The sequence below is a fragment of the Musca vetustissima genome, unplaced genomic scaffold (assembly GCF_032173495.1).
Source record: "Musca vetustissima isolate MV318-11 ecotype Yass unplaced genomic scaffold, APGP_CSIRO_Mvet_v1 utg2323, whole genome shotgun sequence".
Classification (NCBI taxonomy): domain Eukaryota; kingdom Metazoa; phylum Arthropoda; class Insecta; order Diptera; family Muscidae; genus Musca; species Musca vetustissima.
Window position 1 is genome coordinate 168,052 of NW_026878725.1, and position 22,033 is coordinate 190,084.

General features: G+C 38.8%; 1 protein-coding gene across 1 annotated transcript in view; it reads left to right on the plus strand.

The window, feature by feature from the left end:
- LOC133323488 (maternal protein pumilio-like) overlaps positions 1-22,033 on the plus strand; it is a 91,541-nt gene that overhangs the window by 56,879 nt on the left and 12,629 nt on the right. The window contains exons 3-5 of the mRNA XM_061532410.1: positions 4,069-4,289; positions 7,837-7,972; positions 12,463-12,581. Coding sequence (XP_061388394.1) covers positions 4,069-4,289; positions 7,837-7,972; positions 12,463-12,581 — 476 coding nt within the window. The remainder of the gene's footprint in view (positions 1-4,068; positions 4,290-7,836; positions 7,973-12,462; positions 12,582-22,033) is intronic.

Sequence of the window (22,033 nt, forward strand, 5' to 3'; positions counted from 1 at the left end):
TATATAACGAATATTTTTTCAAGGTCCCAATAGGCGCGGATTATTTGAAGAATAGTGTTTCAAGGTTCCAATAGCCATGGATTATTTACTTACTTATTAAGCTGACTTGTGACAGAACTTTCGTTCCATAAGCCGAGCTTAGAAAAGATTTCCAGGCGCATCGGTCTTTTTCGCAGTTTTTTTTTCAGTTTGAAAGATCGTATTCGACAATGTTGCCTTCGATTTGATCTTTCCATCTTATTCGTGGCCTTCCCCTTCTGCGTGAACCATCAGCTGGTTCGCTTACTGGGCTGGGGCATCTTCATCCATTCTCACAACATGACCTAGCCAACGTAGTCGCTTCAGCTCAATACATCTAACAATGCCGATGTCCGAGAATAGCTGGTACAGTTCATGGTTCATTCGACGGCATTATTCACCGTCAACGCAGATCGGCCCATAGATCTTTCGGAGAATTTTTCTCTCAAACACCCCAAGAGCTGCCTCATCTGCTTGCGCAAGTACCCATGCTTCTGATCCATATAATAGCACGGGTAGTATCAGCGTCTTGTAAAGTGTGAGTTTGGTCCGTCTGGAGGTGGCCTTGTTTCTAAACTGCTTACTCAGACCATAGTAGCATCGGTTGGCCATCACTATCCTTCTCCGAATTTCAAAACTGATGTCATTCGTTTTATTTATGGCGGTACCAAGGTTTATAAAATCTTTGACTACCTGGAAGCTGTAGATCTCATGTTCCACAGTTGGTCCGATTCTACTGGACGTCTTTCGCGTTGATACGGTATCAGCTTGGTCTTGTCGCCGTTTACTGCCACAGCCACTTTGGCAGACTCCTTCTCAATTTGTTCAAAGGTGGCTGTTACCGTTCTCAATGTTCGAACCCATTATGTCGATGTCATCGGCGTAGGCGAGTAACATGTATTGTTTGGTGTACAGAGTGTCATTTCTATTCACCTTTGCCTCTCGTATGGCCTTTTCCAGAAGGATTTTAAAAAGGTCACACGAAAAACTGTCACCTTGTCTGAATTCTCGTTCGGTATTTAAGGGCTCCGAGAGGTCCTTTCCGACTTTAACTGCTGTTCTTGTACCAGTTAAAGTTACACTGCATAGCCGAATTAATTTTGCAGGAATGCCAAACCTAGACATTGCTTTATACGCCTCTGAACGGCTGTCGAATACTGCGGCTTCATAGTCGACGAATAGGTGGAATGTGTCGATGTGTTTTTTGTCCAGGATTTGGCGTGGAGTGAAAATCTGGTCAATGGTGGACTTGCCAGGTCCGAAGCCGCATTGGTATGGTCCAATAATGTCATTGACCATTGGCTTCAGTCCATTACGCAGCACGCTGGATATCACTTTATGTGCGATGGGAAGGAGACTTATTCCTCTATAGTTGGCACATATCGTCTTGTCTCCTTTTTTATGCACGGGACACAGGATGCTCAGATTCCAATCATTGGGCATGCATTCCTCCAGATTGTACTTATAAGCTGGTGCATGCTCCTGGCCAGCATCTGACCACCAGTCTTGAATAGTTCGGCTTGTAACCCATCGGCACCTGCTGCTTTATTATTCTTCAGCCGAATGATTGCTATTCTGACCTCATCTTGGTCGGGCGAAGCACCGCACGCGTGCACTCTCGCGAGAGTAAGTATCACTATTCTCTCACACACATTCAACTGAACCAATTGGAAAACCATTGACACACACACAAAGACAAGTGCGTGAGAACAGAATTTTTTATGCTCTGCCCGTGCCTGCTCTATACCGTCATCTATTATTGGTTCTAGGGTATCCTCTTCACCGCTACTATTTGATACCAGAAGTTTTTCAAAATACTCCTTTCAGATCCTCAGCACGCTGTCTGTATCTGTCACCAGGTTTCCTTCTTCATCTCTACAAGAGGATGTGCCTGCACCAAAGCCTTCGGTTTGGTGTTTTACTCGTTCGTAAAATGTTCGGACTTCATTCTGACTCCTGTACATCTCGATTTGCTCACGTTCACGCTCACGTTTTTCTTGTTCTTTTTTCTGTTTATCCTTTTCCTTTTCTGCCGATAATTCTCCATCACATTACTTGTGGCTACTATTTGCAGGGTTGCCCTATATGCTGTGGCATTACGACACTCCTGATCGTACCATGGATATCTTGATGGTGGTTTTTGGTACCCAAGTGATGCTTTTGCTGCAGTTTGTAGGGAGTGGGCAATTCATTGCCATTGTGCTTCTGTACCATTATCGGGACAAGAAGTGCTTTCGTCAAGCTGGTGGGTAAGTTCAGCGGTGTAGGCCTCTGCTACCTGTTGTGTTTGCAGCTTTTCGACGTCGAGTTTCCGTGTTGTGTTAGATCGCAACTTTGCTGCTACATTAAGGCGGGGCTGCGAACCTTGGCTGCCACAAAATAATGGTCCGAATCGATATTCGCTCCTCGTATCGATCGAACGTCTAAAACACTGGACAAATGCCTTCCGTCTATCACAACAGGGTCAATTTGATTTCTCGTTGCTTGATAAGGAGAAATCCAGGTGGCCTTGTGTATATCGTGAAGCTTGAATCTGGTGCTGCTAACTACTATAGGATGATTATGATGAAAAGAGGGACCAAGATAAGCCTGGGCTTCGCCATGTTAAAGCCAATCAGATCCGTTGTTTGGTATCTATCGTCCCCTACGTCACCCAAAATATATATTTATTTTAAATCCACGCTTCGTTTGGTCCTTAAACAATCCTTTACAGAAATCTACCAATTTCATTGCGATTCTTTAACGAGTAAAATTGCTGTTCCAGTTTTACTTTTCCTATACATTTGTTTGTTCCTCCAATTAGTCATCGTCCTACTCCGAATCCAATGCTCTGCCCTCCAACCTCTAGATAATTTGTGATTTCCTTTCTTGACAACTGACTGAGTTGCATGCTTTGCTTCCCTTCCAGCCTTGCAGCTGTGCTGCATTGCTCCACAGTTCATAGCTCTTCTCGATGATGATTTTGTTTTTGTCAAAAGATTCTGATCCAAATACTTGAACACGTTTTTTTTTCTTTCCTGACTCCTTGTCTACATGTTTGGGTTTCTGTTGCCATCCAACATCGTCATCATCATTCATCCTCCACCTCATCAGCCATTCACAGTAGTGTTCCCGAAGTGTAGTAGCACTATTGGCAATTAGGTCAGGCGGCAAATAACTCTTGCCTACACTTCGAGTCGGATTTCTATACATCGCAACATATATTTGGAATTATGAGAGGTGGACAGGGGGACTGGATGACGGATGGTCGGTCGGGCAGGCGGTTGTGTAAATGGCAACCAAATCAAATCACAAAAGAAGAACGTCCCCTTTGCGCTTTTTCTTGTTGTTGTTGTTCACAAATCTGAACTGGAGAATATGTCATTAGCCCAGTATGATGGTCTCCCGAAGCAAGTGCTGAACCTACTGTCAGAACTTTTTTGTGGGTGTGCAATGATTGGACTGAAAAATGAAAATGAGCAACCAACCTGCAATTTTTGCAATGAGTCATTTAGGCATTATCAGCCCCTCACACACTTGTTCATCCATTTTCCATTCATCGCTCTTCCACTCTTCACCTTCACTTCCCTTAGTAACAGATTAAATGAGGTGATTGACTTACTGATGACAGCAGTAGCAGAAGTAAGGCAGCATAGAAGGGAATGGAATTAACTTTCAATGGAATTGGATAGAACCATACACTGAGTCCAGGTGTGTGTGTATGTCTGTGGAAAGCGTTGATTTGTACATGTCCTGTTGAATTCCCTATTCTCCCATTTACCTTCTCTCCCCTCACCTTAAATAAATTTTCTGTGGAGCAAGAAATTTTATTCAAATTGCGGAAATGACACAACGTGGTTAAAAGTAAAACGGAAACTTGGAAAATGTCAAGTAATTCAGTTGTTGTTGCCACCACCACTAATAATCAAATACAACAACAACCACAAATCGTGGTATAATGTAATGTTTTTTATTACCAATTTTAATTTAGTATTTAAATTTAATCTTCGATTTTTTTTAAATATTTTCCTGAAATTTAATTTTCTTCTTCTTGTCTTTTTCATTCTGCAGATCACAACATCCACTGCCAAAAAACTATGGGAGAAATCGGATGGCAAGGGCGCCTCATCGGCTGGTGTTACCGGTGGCCCCCTAAATCCCTTGCACATTGGTGATCCACATGTTTGGAAAGATTCGCCATGGTCAACACAGACTGAAACCATATTGCCGAGGCCACGTACATTTCCACAAGCGCCCGATACGACAGCGAGTGGAAATGCTGGCATATTAAGGTGAGTGAGCCAAAGGGTCTTTCAAGTTTTTTTTTTTTTTTATAAAATAAAACAAAATAATTGTGAAGATAAGGGCTTAGGGCTTGGTAGCTTATTTTATCGAGAGAATCTTAAAGAGATCACGAGATGAAGCGATATCAAAATGGCTTGAAGAACCTGACTAATGAGGGATCTCCTTGTCTTCTAAATAATATTTCAAAAAAATTACGCTTCAATTTTTTACACGATCCACTCTATTTTAAATATTTCTAATGTTTCTTTCCTTGAAAAAAAAAATCCGCACCTCGTTTAATTTTTTAAAATATTAAAAAAAAATCCACGCCTCGTTTATTCTTTAAAAAATCCACATCATCCTTGAAATAAAAAACAACGCCTTGAAAAAATATTTAAAAAAAATCCAACCCTCGGTTAATCCGTGAAAAAAATATTTAAAAAAAATCCAACCCTCGGTTAATCCGTGAAAAAAATATTTTAAAAAAATCCACGCCTCGGTTAATCCGTGAAAAAATATTTTTTTAAAAAATCCACGCCTAGGGATTTCTTTTTAAAAAAATTTAAAAAAAATCCACGCCTAGGCATTTCTTTTTAAAAATATTTTAAAAAAATTTACGCCTAGGGATTTCTTTTTAAAAATATTTTAAAAAAATCCACGCCTAGGGGTTTCTTTTTCAAAAATATTTTTTTAAAAAATCCACGCCTAGGGGTTTCTTTTTCAAAAATATTTTAAAAAAATTCACGCCTCGGTTAATCCGTGAAAAAAATGTTTTAAAAAAATCCACGCCTCGGTTAATCCGTGAACAAATATTTAAAAAAAAATCCACGCCTCAGTTAATCCGTGAAACAATGTTTTAAAAAAATCCAAGCCTGGGTTAATCAGTGAAAAAATATTTAAAAAAAAAAAAATCAACGCCTTGGTTTATTCGTGAAAAAAATATTTTTTTAAAAAATCCAAAAAATCGTAAAAATCTGTTTCAAAAAATTCTAAAAATCTGTGGTCTTCTTTAATAAAAGGAGCGGCATTTTTTAATGCACGCCTTGGAATAGGCCTTAAAAATATATTTTTAAGAATCCACGCCTATGGATAGACAAAAAATTATAATTTTTTAAATGCGACTACACAAAAAGTTTGAAATCCATGTCCAAAAACATTTTTTAAATCCACGCCCAAGGAAAGGCTGAAGAAATATATTTAAAAAATCCAAACATATAGCCATAGACCTTGAAAAAATAATAAATGGAAATTAAAAAAAATTAAAAACCATTTAAAAAAAAAAATAAATAAATAAAAACGCCTCTATTTTTAGGAAAAAATTAATTTTTTTTCTATTTATACCCTTCAGCACACTGTGGCACATGGTATTATGTCTTTGCGCATATGTTTGTACCAGACAAAAGGAAACGAGATAGACACAGGGTTCCTTTTGAGAATATGCATAGGATCACTTTCTGAGCCGATTTATGCATGTCCGTCCGTCCGTCTGTTCATGTTAACTTGTAAACAAAGTACAGGTCGCATTTTTCATTCGAATTGGAGGAAATTTGGCAAACCTCATTCATTTGGCCCAAGGACCCTATTGAAATTTAGATATAGCTCCCATATATATTTTCGTCCGATTTTAGATAAATAGTGCACCAAAGTGCCTATATATCCTTCCATTTTCACGAAATTTGGCAAAACGTGCTGAATTAAGTCCATAGTGATGTGTGTTAAGTTTCATGAAAATCGGTTCAGATTTAGATATAGCTCCCATATATATTTTCGTTCGATTTTAGGTAAATAGTGCACCAAAATCCCTATATATCTTTCGATTTGCACGAAATTTGGCAAAGCGTACTGAATTAAGTCTAGAGTGATGTGTGTTAAGTTTCATGAAAATCGGTTCAGAGTTAGATATAGCTCCCATATATAGTTTCGTCCGATTTTAGCTAAATAGTGCAACAAAGTCCCTTAAAATCCTTCGATTCGCACGAAATTAGGCATAGTGTACTAAATAAAGTCTAGAGTGATGTGTGTTAAGTTTCGTGAAAATCGGCTCAGTTTTAAATATAGCTCCCATATATATTTTCGTCCGATTAAAATAATGCACAAGGTCCCTATATATCTTTCGATTTGCACGAAATTTGGCATAGCGTACTGAATTGAGTCTAAAATGATGTGTGCTAAATTTCGTGAAGATCGGTTCAGATTTAGATATAGCTCTCATATATATTTTCGTCCGATTTTAGGTAAATAGTGCACCAAAGTCCCTATATATCATGAAATTTGGCATAACGTACTAAATTAAGTCTAGAGTGATGTCTGTCAAGTTTCGTGAAAATCGGTTCAGTTTTAGATATAGCTCAGATATCTATTTTCGTCCGATTTCAGGAAATAGTGCACCAAAGGTCCTATATATCTTTCGATTTGTACGAAATTTGGCACAGCCTAATGATTTAGGTCTAGAATGATGTGTGTTAAGTTTCGTGAAAATCGGTTCAGCTTTAGATATAGCTCCCATATATATTTTCGTCCGATTTTATGTAAATAGTGCACCAAAGTCCCTATATATCTTTCGATTTGCACGAAATTTGGCATTGCGTACTGAATGAAGTCTGGAGTGGTGTGTGTTAAGTTTCGTGAAAATCGGTTCAGATTTCGATATAGCTCCAACATATCCATATGTATTCGTTCGATTTTACATAAATGTAGGGTGCGAAGAATGATTAAAATACGCTCGTTCTCACGAATGCTCACGGGCGAGAATTTGAATGTTTTCAATTTATCGCGAATGATAAAGTTACAATGAATGCACAAGCATTTGCATTCTCTCGTGAATGTTCGCATTGTACGAAAAATTCACAAACGATAAAAATTCGCTGCAAGTGTCGTCGATTCATTCTTTCGCGAGCATTTGTTGCTGAAGAATATTCTTTTGAAAAACTCAAAAAACAAATGTTCGCGAATTCTCGCGAGCACTGTTAAAAACAACAACAAACAAAATAATGTATTTTAAATCATTCGCGAGCGAATTTTTGCGCACCCTGCATAAATGGTGAACCAAACTCCTTATGTTTGTTCGATTAATACGAAATTTTGCACAACGTATCAAATTGAGACTTGAATGACGTTATTGCGTTTTGTTGAAATTGGTGCAGATGCAGCCACAGCTTCCTTATGTATTTTGAACGGGTGTCTGTTTGAAATTAAATTTTTAACAGTGTGGTGTACCGAATATCACGTATCAAATTTGCTATAAATTTCCATAAATTTGTCCCATGATGCGCAGACGACACTAGATCTGCCCGCATGAAATTAAATTTATCATAGGCTACAAATAAATGTAATTTCATTGAGATACAATTGTAAGGATACATTTGTACAATATACCTACAGTGGTGAAGGGTATCATGTAGTCGGCCTAGTCCGACTTCACTACTTTCCTTACAGATTTTTACAATAAATCCTTACTTTCATGAATTGACTTTATTAATTATTTTATAAAAAAAAAATGATTTAATTTTTTCCTAATTTTAATAATTTATTTTATGTTTTTTATTATCTTTACAGTCCTCGTGATTCAACAAGTGGTTTGGGTGTTAAAATGGTCGAATATGTTTTGGGTGGATCACCAACGAACAAAGAGAGTCCTTTGTCCGGTTTGGAACCACGCTTAAGAGGACTGAAGTTCGATGATAATGATAAGGTGAGTTGAAGCAAAAAAAAAAAAAATAATAATAATAATAATAAATAAATTAAATTGGCTATTCTCTTCGATATGTCGATGAGGGACATTTTCGTCGTAACATGGTGTATATAACCCACTAAGGGTCCCCTGAGAGTTATTTTTCTATAAAAAAAATATCTGGTTCCCGAAAGTATAATTTTTAATGCGAATAATTTTTCAGAACTCCTGAGGATTGCAAAAAAAAAAAATTAAAAAATAATGAGAATTATTTTTTCAGAGGTTCCGTAAAAAATCCGTAGAAAAATTCTTAGGTCCACAGAGGACTGTTTGGCAACCTTCCCTCGAATTTTCGTATAAATATTTATAAGGCCTATATTTGCTTCTTCTTTTACAGTAACTGCTTAAACCCCAAATAGTGCAGCCCGCACAGAAAATTTGAGTGAACATTAAATAAAATTCCCACTGCATTTCCAATCGTTCCAACCCAACAAACACTAAAGAGATAACCTCATTAGTTGTCAATGCCCTTTTCTGCATATCTATCTACTTATTTTATTATTGCTGTTGTTGTTGTTGGTGGTGTTGGAGGTAATTTTCATTTAATGAAGTGGTGGCGAATAAATTCGCTTTACACAAAAATTGTTCTGACTGTCTATGGCTGTTTATCTATAGAGGTTTATTTCCTATCCGGAATTCTTTTTTTTATTTTGTCCAATTGTAAATGCGAACCAATCAACCAACCGGCAGCGACAGTAATTTTGTAGTTAACACCCTATGTAAACCGCGATGCACCAGCATCCACATGTAAACATGTAATGGGGGAGATAAATAAAAATACCTTCTATCCCCTTATGTAGAATTCCTCCAGAAGAGAATTATTGTAATTGAAACGGAAGGAAGTTAGCCAGACCAGGGTAATTCTGTAATCACTAAACGCAGAGTTAATTTTGTTTAATAAAAACGAGATTTATTTTTTTGCAGAAGAGAGTCATTATAGATAGCATTTTTTTCTATATAAATCTCTGAAACCTATGAAAGGAAGTTAGCTATAGATGGAGTCTTCAAGGGGGGTTAGAATATCTATATATGGGCCCTGTGGATATCTATAGAAAAAAGTAATCCCCAAAAGACCTTAGAAGGGACTGAAGAAGGTAACCCCAAGTCCTGAGGCGTACCAGTTATATAGAAAATAATTGTTTTCCACTACTATAATGTAATCCTTAGGTTCCTGATGTTCGGTAATCCTCAAGGGTCTTTAGCATTTTTTAAAACAAAGATGATCATCAGAAGCCCTAAGGATTTTTTTTTTACATAAAATTGTAATCATCATATTTTTCTTACCAAAGATTTGACCAGCTATGGAGAGGTAACAGGAGAAGTTGCCCTATAGATCCCATTATCGGATTTTATTAGGTTTTGTAACAATACATTTTTTTTTAATTTGAGGCAGGTACCAGAAGACTGAACAGTTTTATACCTTCTCCTAATTATATACAGTAGTAAATTTTATATGACTCGCTGAAGTCCGCTTTTCATAGAAAAAAATCCAAAGTGATTTTTTGTAAAAAAATCTGATCTGTTTATTTATTTTATAGAAAAACCACAAATCATGTAATGGTTCTTTTTCTACAAAAAATCTAAAGACTGATTGATGTATGTTCTTCCGTAGAAAACCTTAGAATTAGCTTTCTAAAAATAAATAAACTTCTCTGATGACAAAAATGTTTGTTAAAAATCGTTTTTCTACAACAACAACTCCCTCATGGACCCTACCGTTTTTTTTGTATAAAAGCAAAACTACTTTTAAAATAACCAAAAATCCTCATGTCCCTTGAGAAATTCTAAAATCACCTGAAAGTTCCTCAGGTCCATTAAAGTTTTAATTTCTCTGAGGATTTCATTTCTGAAAACAAATTTATCAGGTCTCCTGAGGATTTATCTTCTAGAGCAAAATCCTTATCTACCCTGAGGGATGTTTTTCTTTAGAAAAATTCCTCATGTCCATTGAAAATTGGTTTAGTATAAAAATATATTTAGATCTCCTGAGGGACCTCTTCTGCAGAAAATAAATCTTTTTGTACAAAAAAAAAAAAAAAAAAAAAAAAAAACTCTTTAGCCCTCTATGAGGGTTATTTTTCTAATCAAATTATTCATTTTGTCCCCACAAGAAAACAATTTCTCCGCTCACTTCTGGTGCCTGCGTCCCTACAGTAAAAATCCCCCGGTCCCCTGAGGGTTGTTTTTACAAAAAAATATATAAGGTCACTTGAGGTTTTCTTTTTCGCAACAAAAATTCCCAGAGGTGTTTTTTCCATCGAAAATTTTCTTTAGGACCTCTGAGAGTTGTTTTTCTATAGCAAACACCAGCAACATCTTGAAGTAGTAGAGATTGCGAGCTCGATATATTGTTCTTCTTTTTTATAGCGGGGTCACGTCGTTAATATAGAGACATTCCCTTCATTATTCATTATCGACATAATCGAATCGACCGTAATTGGATATTTTGGGTTCTCATTGGTTGAAAAATCTTCAGAAAGTTTATTTAAGGGAACCCCCTCTATTCTCGATTTTAATTTTTCAAGATTTTCAATGGGCTGGTAAATCAATACCAATGTTTTTTAAGGTTTGTAACTTTGCACAGTTGTTGTTGTAATTTTGTAATTAAAGAAAAGTCCTTATTTTTGATGGCGGGCGTGATAACTCCTCACTGGAACATCGGAATCCGAAAATTCCAACGGTGATAGAAAGAGTACATGTCTGGCTCTCGTATGAACTAGGATTATTGACTTCGCTCTAAAATTAACAAAATGGTGGACCTTTGAAAAAATATTTTTGGAAAATCGCCGATTTTTTACCAAAAACCAAGTTAAAAAATAAGGTTAATCTTCGTACCAAAAATTATCAATATTGGTCCAATTGTTTTTGGTACCCTCCCAATATTTGTTATTTTGAGAATTTTTGTCACGTTTTCCGACCGAGGAATTTAGAATTTCGAATTGACTTTGTGCAGAAAGTTTCCTTACCAAAAAGTATCAATATAGGCCTAACTTTCAGGGTAGCATACATATAACGGGTAGCCCCCATTATTCGATATTTTGAATACACGTTTTCAAATGTATCGGCTGTAATCTGATATTTTCAATTTCCATTGCTTTGCAAGTCTTCCTATTATAAATTACGAATGTCGGTCCATGTTCTGATGTAGACCCCATATAAAGATTGCGCTAATTTTCGGTATTTTGAGAATTTCAGTCAGGGTTTTCAATCGAATTGGTTGTAATCGGATATTTTAGGTTTTCATTAGAATACAGATATTCCTAGCAAAAATTTCAAGTATCGGTCGATCTTTGGATATAGCCTCCCATATACAAGTTCAGCCTTTTAAATGTTATTTTAATGGCCCTATGCGTATTTTCCAACCAAAGTGACTATATTTTATAATTACGAAGTTGGCTGTAATTTTGATAGTCTAGGACATGGGTGGGTAACCAGCTTTCTTACGGAATATGTTAGATATATTTATGATTCTACTAGACCCATACAAAGCTCACGCATCATTTTTAGTATGTTCAAGGTCTTTGTTTTCTGTTGGCTGGAATTTACCATGGCATAGCCTCCATAAAAGCCTCAATAATTTTTTCGTATTTTAAATGTCGGGCCTCAGTGAGGGCTTGTTTAAATAAAAAGAAGTCAAGTCCACTTAGGGTGGCTTTTTCTATAGAAAATACTCCTCAGGAGAAACAAGTTCTCAGGACCCATGGGTCAATTTTTGCTATAGTAAAAAATTCGAGTCCGTTGAGGTCTGTTCTCTATAGAGAAGATTCCTTAGGTCAACTGAGGTATAGTATTCTATAGAAAAAATATCAGGGCTACAGTGTATTTTTCTATTAAAAAAATCTCAGGTCTACTGAGTTCTGATTTTCTATAGAAATAAATTCCTCAGGTCTGATTTTCTGTTGAAAAAAAATCAAGCCTCCTAAGGTCTGTTTTTCAATAGAAAAAATCCTTTGGTCGCTTGAGGCCTGTTTTTCTATAAAAAAAATCCTCAGGTCGCTTTCTTCTAAGGTCTTATTTTTTATAAAAAAATAGTCAGGTTCCCTGAAAAAAAATCATTAGGACCCCTGAGGTCTTCCTTTTCTATAGAAAAAAATTCCTCAGGTCTCCTGAGGTCGGTTTTTTATATAGAAAAAATACTCAGATCTCCTGAGGTCGGTTTTTTATATAGAAAAAATACTCAGATCTCCTGAGTTCTGGTTTTCTATAAAAACAATTGAAGTGTGTTTTTCTATAAAAAAATTCCTCAGGTTCTCTGAGACCTGTTTTTCTATAGAAAAAAAAAATGCTCAAATCTTCTGAGGTCTGTTTTTCTGTGGAAAACAATTTCTCAGGTCTACTGATATCAGTTTTTCATGGAAAAAACTCCTCAGGACGTTTGAGGTCTTTTTATTGGTCTTTAGTATGAGTTACAATTTCCATTACATTTATTTTCTTTTTTGTTCTCATTCCAGTCTCACGACGATAAAGAGAAGGCTAATTCTCCTTTTGACACAAATGGTCTGAAGAAGGATGACCAAGTGACCACAACGAATGGTGTTGTCAATGGCATTGACGATGACAAAGGATTCAAGTAAGTACCAAACATTCGATTTGAAATAAATTTTGGATAGGATCCAAATAGGAAAATTACCTGAGGCTAAGTCTAGGTGCTCTGATAGGATACAATTTGACCCAAGGGAATATTCAGAGACTTCAAAAAAAAAAAAAAATTAATAATAATAAATAAATCAATCCTATTCTTCTGCAATTCAAATTCGGATTACCCGTTCTCTTCTCAATTTCCACATCACTAGCAGATTATTGCATCCAATGTTAGGTAACAACGAAAATCAGTCACTGGTTGGTTGTTGTTGTTTTTGTTGATTTGTGGTTATGTCAAATGTTGTTGCTGTTAACAATCACAATGTTGTGGTGGAGTGCCTCGACTCTCCTCCAATCTCCCAACATCTTTCGACGAATATTTTGCTTGAGTAATTGTTTAATACGAGTGTACGTGTGTGTTGGTACCACAAGCTGCAGTGTGTGTTGCATGCTGCAACAAACCACAATTGCTAACAATAACCAGCCACCAAACACCATGCTGGTTTTTGGCGGTGGCAGTGACGTCGAGGATGGCTGATGCAGCAGCAGCTGCTGCTGCCTGCATCCAGCCATGCTTCACAATCCCCGTCAACTTGTTTGTAATGGCATTGACATTAGAATTGGAGAACTGGTTTCTTCAAGGTTTCCATTTGCGTTTTTCTTCAACTTCTCCTTTCCCAGTTGATCGGTTCGGTCGGATCTGGTCTGGCATGGCCTGGTGTGTGCTTATTTTGGGTTGTTTCAATGGTAGTGTCTGCATGCCGTCTTAGTTTTCAGCAGGCAGTCAGCCAGCCAGCCAACCGGCTTTTGTGCCGCAAAAACCAACAAAAACTAGACGACAATAACAATCATCACATAACTTCAACACTAGAGCGGAGGCATATTGACTTGATTATGGTTGCTATTGCAGACACCGATTCCGGGACACAATTAAATAAACACAGTGGGAGAAAATTTCTCAAGACCCTAGGGTATCTGAGAAATTGTTTACTATAGAAAAACACATCTCAGGGGCCCTGAGGATTTTTTCTATAGAAAAACAGACTTAAGGGGTCCTGAGGATTTTTTTCTATAGAAAAACAGACCTCAGCGGTCCTGAGGAATTTTTTTCTATGGAAAAAGAAGACCTCAGGGGTCCTGAGGATTTTTTTCTATAGAAAAAGAAGACCTCAGGGGTCCTGAGGAATTCTTTTGTATAGAAAAAGAAGACCTCAGGGTCCTCAGAAAAGCAATCCTCAGAGGTATCTGAGGATTTTTTTTATAGAAAAGGAAGACCTCAGGTTTCCTGAGGAATTTTTTTCTATAGAAACAACAGACCTCAGGGGTCCTGAGGATTTTTTTCTATAGAGAAACAAGTCCTCAGGGGTCCTGAGGAATTTTTTCTATAGAAAAAGAAGACCTAAGGGGTCCTGAGAAATTTTTTCTATAGAAAAAGAAGACCTCAGGGGTCCCGAGGAATTTTTTCTATAGAAAAAGCCATCCTCTTAGGTTTCTGAGGATTTTTTTCTATAGAAAAAGCTATCCTCAGAGGTTTTTGAGGAATTTTTTTCTATAGAAAAAGCCATCCTCAGAGGTATCTGAGGAATTTGTTTCTGTAGAAAAAGCCATCCTCAGAGGTTTCTGAGGAATTTTTTCTATAGAAAAAGCCATCCTCTTAGGTTTCTGAGGATTTTTTTCTATAGAAAAAGCTATCCTCAGAGGTTTTTGAGGAATTTTTTTCTATAGAAAAAGAAGACCTCAGGGGACCTGAGGATTTTTTTTCTATAGAAAAAGAAGACCTCAGACCTCAGAATTTTTTTCTATAGAAAAAGCAATCCTCAGAGGTATCTGACGAATATTTTTCTATAGAAAAAGCAATCCTCAGAGGTATCTGACGAATATTTTTCTATAGAAAAAGCAATCCTCAGAGGTATCTGACGAATATTTTTCTATAGAAAAAGCAATCCTCAGAGGTATCTGACGAATATTTTTCTATAGAAAAAGCAATCCTCAGAGGTATCTGAGGAATATTTTTCTATAGAAAAAGCAATCCTCAGAGGTATCTGAGGAATATTTTTCTATAGAAAAAGCAATCCTCAGAGGTATCTGAGGAATATTTTTCTATAGAAAAAGCAATCCTCAGAGGTATCTGAGGAATATTTTTCTATAGAAAAAGCAATCCTCAGAGGTATCTGAGGAATATTTTTCTATAGAAAAAGCAATCCTCAGAGGTATCTGAGGAATATTTTTCTATAGAAAAAGCAATCCTCAGAGGTATCTGAGGAATATTTTTCTATAGAAAAAGCAATCCTCAGAGGTATCTAAGGAATATTTTTCTATAGAAAAAGCAATCTTCAGAGGTATCTGAAGAATATTTTTCTATAGAAAAAGCAATCCTCAGAGGTACCTGAGGAATATTTTTCTATAGAAAAAGCAATCCTCAGAGGTATCTGAGGAATATTTTTCTATAGAAAAAGGTTTTTTTTTTTTGAAAAAACAGTCTGAGGAATTTCTTCTATAGAAAAAGCAATGCTGAGAGGTATCTGAGGCATTTCTATTCTATAGAAAAGATAGTTCTCAGAGGTATCTGAGGAATTTTTTCTATAGGAAATAGCAGACTTCAGAGGTATTTTTTTCTATAAAAAAGCATCAGCCGGACCTGAGGATTTTTTTTCAATAGAGGAATTTTCTTCTATAGAAAAAATTATCCTTCGTAGGACCTGAAGATTTTTTTACTCAGGCTCTCACTGTTCTCTGGTTGTAATCCAAGACTTTTCAACACATTCACACCTGTTGTGTTTGTGTGCCAATAGCCCCCTCTAACTTGCCATACATTTACCGACTTAGCCTGGGCTAGGCTACCCTGCCAGTCAGCCAGCATGTTAACAGCTTCAAATTGTTTATATTTTCCGGTTACCAGAAAACTTGTTCATTTCCTTTTGGCGGTGTCGTCTGGCTCAGTCGCCTGCTGCCTCCACACCCCGACAAAGAACTTGCTGGCATTGTGTCTGCATCTTGTGTCTGTCTTCTTCTTGAGCTTCCACACACACACACACATACGTTGTTCGTCATGTGTGGAGTATAGATTTCTTCTTCAGCTTCGGAGGGGTTTTCATTCGACGGCACTTGTGTGTGTTCTGCACTTATCCAAGACTGCGGACGGTGGTGTTATGGCAGCATTCTGGTTTCCTTATTTTGTTGTTGTTTTCTTCTTGTCGGATTGTTGGTTGGTGTTATTGCAAATACAAAAGTTTTTCATGTTGTTATTACAACATAGTTTTTGGTTTTTAGTTTCAGGTTTTCATTTTCATTTCTTTCAGTATTTGTCTGCTTCTACGTCTTGTTGTAGTTTCTTCTCCCTTCCATTAGAATTTGCCAATTTTTTTCATTTGTTATTAAGAAACTTCTAAAGTTTTTTTTTAAATTTTTTTCTTCGTTGTTTTTGCCTTTTTTCTTGCATAACTCTTACTCTTAACTTTTCGCTTTTCTTGAAGATTTTCCAAGATTTTTTTCTGTTTGTTTGTCTGTTTCTTTTCATGTCTGAAATGTCGAAGAAAAATGCTGGTAACCGGTTCTTTTCTTTTTGGCTTTAGTACACTTGCCGCCAGACTTGAATATCTTTTCTTTTATTTGAAAATAATTTAATGGTGATTTATGTCAAGAGTTATTTCATAAAAATGAATGTTTTGTTTTGCCTAATATGGAAAAAGTTTGGGGAAATGCTTCCGAAGTGATTTTAATGGTTTTTGGCAAATCTTTGGAAACTGAAAAGGTTTGGGGGTACGTTGGAGATTATTTTTAGAAAAGGTTTAATAAAAATATATCCTACTTTGGAAAAATAGTTTATTTTTTAAAAAAATCTATCTGTTCGATTGGCGGATTTTTCATCTATAGAATAAATAATCATCAGATTTTGAGTTACTTTAGAAGTTTTCTATATCCATATCGATTTTAACACAACACAAAAGACAAAGTGACAAAGGGAGGGTGACGTACGAATTTATTCGTGACGCAACGTTCGTTGTGGACCGGCCAGACTTTCGCTTCGGCTTAAGTACTGGTTTTGTACTGACGGGGCATGGTTCTCTCAATCCGTTTCTGCATGAAAGAGGCCTGTCCCAGACGGATTTATGTGGGTGCGGGATGACTGAGGACTGGAAGCATATACTGACGGAATGCTGTTACTATGATGACATTAGAGATTTAGGAAGTATGGGTATGTAGAAGGGAGGGTCGGGGTGAGATTTCAGTAGAGTTATTGAAGACGATCGGACCTTTAGTTGTTTAAGTAGTTTTGCTCGTGAAACATTTAGGAGAAGGACAGCACTTAGTGGAGGTTGCCCTCGCAGGTGGATTTAGTCGGTTGCACCGGGTGGTGGTGGGTTGGTGCACCGGGTGGCGATGGGTGTTGGTGCGGTTGTTGGTGGTGAGCGTGCTGGCTGCGGTCGTTTTGCATCGTGGGAGGTTCGCGGGAAAAAGAAATCCATTATTTTCTTTATATGAACTACAGGGCTTTATTTAACATGCTGCGGAATGTCCGATTTGGCCCACATGTGCACAGTTTTGTTGTATGATATGTTGCCATTTTAAAGGTAACTTCATACTGCCTTTCTCATAGAAGTCCTGCTCTCTATTTGCAAAAAAAAAAAAAAACTCTAGTTGTCGAGTAGTTCACAATCCTCCCTAGATACCAATTTTTTATCTTTTAAGAAAATTTTGCAATGCACGAAAAAGATGATAATCGCTTGGTGCTAAGGCCGGACTGTATGGCGGATGCATTAAAACTTCCCAACCAAGCTACCGAAGTTTCTGGCGAGTCACTGTAGCTGTGTGTGGCCTAGCATTGTCCTAATGGAACACGACACATCTCCTGTTGGCCAATTCTAGCCGTTTCTGGTCAATTGCTATCTTCAAACCGACCAGTTGTTGACAGTAGAGATCAGAATTTAGCGTTTGGCCATATGGAAGCAACTCATAATAAATAATCCCCTTCCAGTCCCACCAAATGCATAGCGGGGCCTTCCAGGCCGTTAGACCTGGTTTGGCCACCGTTTGAGGTGCTTCACCGCTCTTTGGCCACGACCGTTTTCGCACAGGGCTATCGTATGTCCATCCATTTCTAATCTCCGTTTATGAAATGGGTCTTTCTCATTCCGTTTGGCCAAGGCTTGGCACATGGAAATTCGATCCATTTTATTTTTTACTGTTAATTGGGGTGGCACCCAAACATCGAGGTTCTTTTGAATCCAGCTTTTTTTGTAAATGTAAATGGTTTAAAATAGTTTTATGGTTGATTATTAGCTCCTGGGCGATGTTACGACTGCTAACATGCCGGTCAACTTCGATCATTTTTCCGATTTAATCGACATATAATGGATTTCTTTTTCTTCGACCTAATATTTAAAAATTTTGACACTTTGTGGTGAAGGTACCAAAAGGAGTGAACCAATTTGTCCCATTATCGGACTCGATCTGTGCAAAGTTTCAATGATATTGGATGTTTCGTTCGCTTCATATGATGTTTACAAATATTTATGTGGGAGGTAGCAGAAGGAGTGGACCGATATCCTCCGTTTGGAATAAATATTAAGATGTGTAAATTTTTGAATAAAATCGGTTACTTCCTTCGAGAGTTATCGTGCCCACCAGCTGGACAGACTCCAAATGGTCAGAAACGGATTTGCGCCAAAGAAACATGGGATCTAAAACTAATATTTCGATTATTAGCCATAAGGCTGAGTGTATAAAAATATTGCTTAAAAATCGATGCTTCACTGATCTCTTTAAAAATATTTTTTAAAACATCTACGCTCTTCGGTAATCATAAGACTTAGGGGGGTCTCCCGGAGACCTCTGAAAAAACGACTAATTTTATGATTACTTTTTGAGACAGAAGATCTCAAATAGGTGTCCAATGGTTTATAACAGGCAAAAGGAATCGAGATAGACACATAGTTCCTTTTGAGAATATGCATAGAATCACTTTCGGAGTCGATTTATGTATGTCCGTCCGTCCGTCTGTCTGTTGGTGTTAAATTGTAAACAAAGTACAGGTCGCATTTATAATCCGAATTGGATGAAATTTGGCACAGCTCACTTATTTGGCCCAAGGACGAACCCTATTGAAATTGGGAAAAATCTGTTAAGATTTAGATATAGCTCCCATATATATTTTCGTCCGATTTAACGTAAATGGTGCACCAATGTCCCTTTATATCTTTCGATTTGCACGAAATTTGGCACAGTGTACTGAATTAGGTCTAGAATGATGTCCGCCAAGTTTCGTGAAAATCGGCCCAGATTTAGATATAGCTCCCATATATAGTTTCGTCCGATTTAATGTAAATGGTGCACCAAAGTCCCTGTATATCTTTCGATTTGCACGAAATTTGGCACGACGTACTGGATTGAGCCTAGAATGAATATCGGCCCAGATTTGGATATAGCTCCCATATATAGTTTCGTCCGATTTTATGTAAATGGTGCACCAAAGTCCCTATATATCTTTCGATTTGCACGAAATTTGGCATGGCATACTGAATTGAACCTGTAGTGATGTCTGCCAAGTTTCGTGAAAATCGGTTGAGATTTAGATATAGCTCCCTTTTATATTATCGATTGATTTTAAGTAATTGACGCGCCAAGGAACCAATATATGGATGAAGGGAACAAAACGTACTGAATGGAGACTCTGCTATTGTTATTTGTGACAGGGACGTTGACTGTACCGTCGTTAGTAGCAGCCAGTGGGGCGTTTGTGTCCGGATTGAAGGGGGTTTTGGGACGATGCTTCTGGCTAGCGTCTACTGTAGGTATAGTGAACCATTGGGTCCCTATCTTGAGTATATGGATGCGGTTCTGCTGCTTGTTAGTGGTAGTCCGCTCATCGTGGCTCTTGATGCGAATGCGAGCTCGCCCATGTGGTACTCCAAGGTAGCTGGTCATGTGGCCAGTTCAAGGAGTATCGACCGGGGCGTAATGCTTAGTGAATGGATGCTTTCGGTGGAACTCGGTGTCTTAAATGAGCCGAGTAGTTTATATACTTTCGATGGACCCAATGGTGCTAGTGACATCGACGTGACGGCTGTAAATGGGGCAGCGCTGACAGCCTTTGATTTTAGGTGGGGTGTTGAGGACAGTTGGGGGGTAAGTGATCATCGGCCAATTACGGTTGATGTCACTTTCCATCAACGAACGAGGGTTCCCGAACGGTCTCGCAAGTGGCGGGACAGAGACGTGGACTGGGGATTATACTCGGATCGTGTCAGGGAGGCAGCTATGCCAATAGAGGACTTTAGGCTACTGACGATAGACGATCGGATAAGCAAGGTAGATCAGTGGATGTGTGCAGTGAATGATGCGCACCTTGGTAGACGCCGAGAGGCTAAGCCAAGCAAGGTCCCGTGGTGGACCCGTGAGTTAGATCTGATGCGGAGGTCAGTTCGACGCCTTAGGAGACTTTTCCAAAGGGCTAGGCGGGCTAATGCGGAGGACCTAGCTCAGCGTAAGAATGAATATCTTGGTTGTCTTAGGACGTACAAAGACAGTTTAGCTAGGGTTAAAGACGAAGATTGGAGGAGATTTGTACTGGACAATAGGGATGACCCCTGGGGTACCGTGTACAAAGTGTGCAGAGGTAAAGGTAGAGTGACCGACGTGACGGCCCTCCAAGCTGGCAATTCGTTGTCTTCTTGGAGTGAGTGTATAGAGACGTTACTGACATCTTTTTTCCCAGATGCTGAACGTGTTGGTGATATTCCACCTGTGGTGGAGATTGCTGATGCGCCTCCTCTGGATAGTTCGGAAGTGGACGTAAGTATTGGTCGGATCAAATGTGGAAAGTCGCCCGGTATGGACGGAATGACTGGAAGGATGCTTAAGGCCATCTGGAAAGCCATTCCGGCCCATATCGAATCAATTTTTGAGAGTTGCCTTAGAACAGGATATTTTCCTTCCGTGTGGAAAGTGGCACGCGTTGTGGTTCTCCTTAAGGCCCCAGATAGGGATAGGAGCAATCCCCGCTCCTATCGTGGCATCAGTCTCCTTCCGGAGCTTGCGAAAGCTTTGGAGAGGGTAATGGTGGCACGACTTTTGGAGAGCTATAGCGACGGTTTTGCCACAGAGCAGTTCGGGTTTAGGCAAGGCAGAGGTGTGGAGGATGCTTGGCTGTATGTTAGTGATGCAGTTAGTCAGTCGAATGCCAAGTATGTGTTGGGCATATTCGTAGATTTCAAAGGCGCTTTCGACTATCTCTCTTGGGATAGAGTGCTCACGCGGTTGGAGGAAATTGGTTGTCGTGAGTTAGATCTTTGGCAGAGTTATTTTAGTAATAGAAAGGCGTGTGTGGTAGGTGCCAGCGACACAGTTTATAGGGATGTATCCCGTGGGTGTCCTCAGGGTTCCATCTGTGGTCCATATATATGGAATCTCATGATGGATACCTTGTTGCGCTCATTGGCTGCATCCTTTAAGGTGTGTGCGTATGCGGATGACCTTCTCATTCTTATCGAAGGCCGGTCTCGTGCCGAGCTGGAGAGTCGGGGTGAGGTGGCTATGCGCATAGCGAATGAGTGGGGTGGTCGTGTTGGTGTGGAGGTGGCTTTCGACAAGACTTCGACGATGCTCCTTAAAGGGAGATTGTCGCACAGTCGTCCGCCACTCATTCGTTCTGGTGGTGTTAGTATTGGTTTCGTTTCCAAGGTCAAGTATCTTGGGATCATGGTTGCTGAACGCATGAATTTCACTGCTCATTTTGATTATGTCAGAGAGAAGATGTTAGCACTGGCAGGGAAAGTTAAGCGTATCCTTCGGAGCGATTGGGGCTTGGGCAGGCGTGCTGTCCGTACCATATATGGTGGACTTTTTGTTGCTTGCGCAACATTTGGTGCACCTGTGTGGTATAAGGCAGTAACCACTTCGGTGGGCCTGCGCAAGATCCAATCTATTCAAAGGATTATGCTGTTAGCGAGTATGCCCGTTTGTAGGACTGTATCTACGGATGCTTTGCAGGTTCTGTTAGGGGCAGCACCCCTTGACTTGGAGGTGATGCGCAGAGCTATCATCTTTAAGATCAAGAAGGGACTGCCGCTCTCTGAAGTTGATTGGATTTCCGCATCTGAACTGGCCGGGGATATGAGGAGGAACAAAGAACTCGTAAATGAGCGACTTGTGTCTAGGTGGCAGACAAGATGGAATGAGAGTAATAATGGTCGGGTGACGTACGCCTTTATCAAAGACGTGACCTTCGTACAGGATCGACCAGACTTTGGCTTTGGTCTTAGTCTGGGGTATTTACTGACGGGGCACGGTTCGTTGAATGCGTTTTTGCATAGGCGAACTTTGTCTGACTCTCCGGATTGTGGTTGTGGTGGGGGACCTGAGGATGTCATGCACGTACTGACTCAGTGCATGTTTTATGATGACGTTAGAGACTTGGCCAGAATGGGTATTCGCAGTACCCGG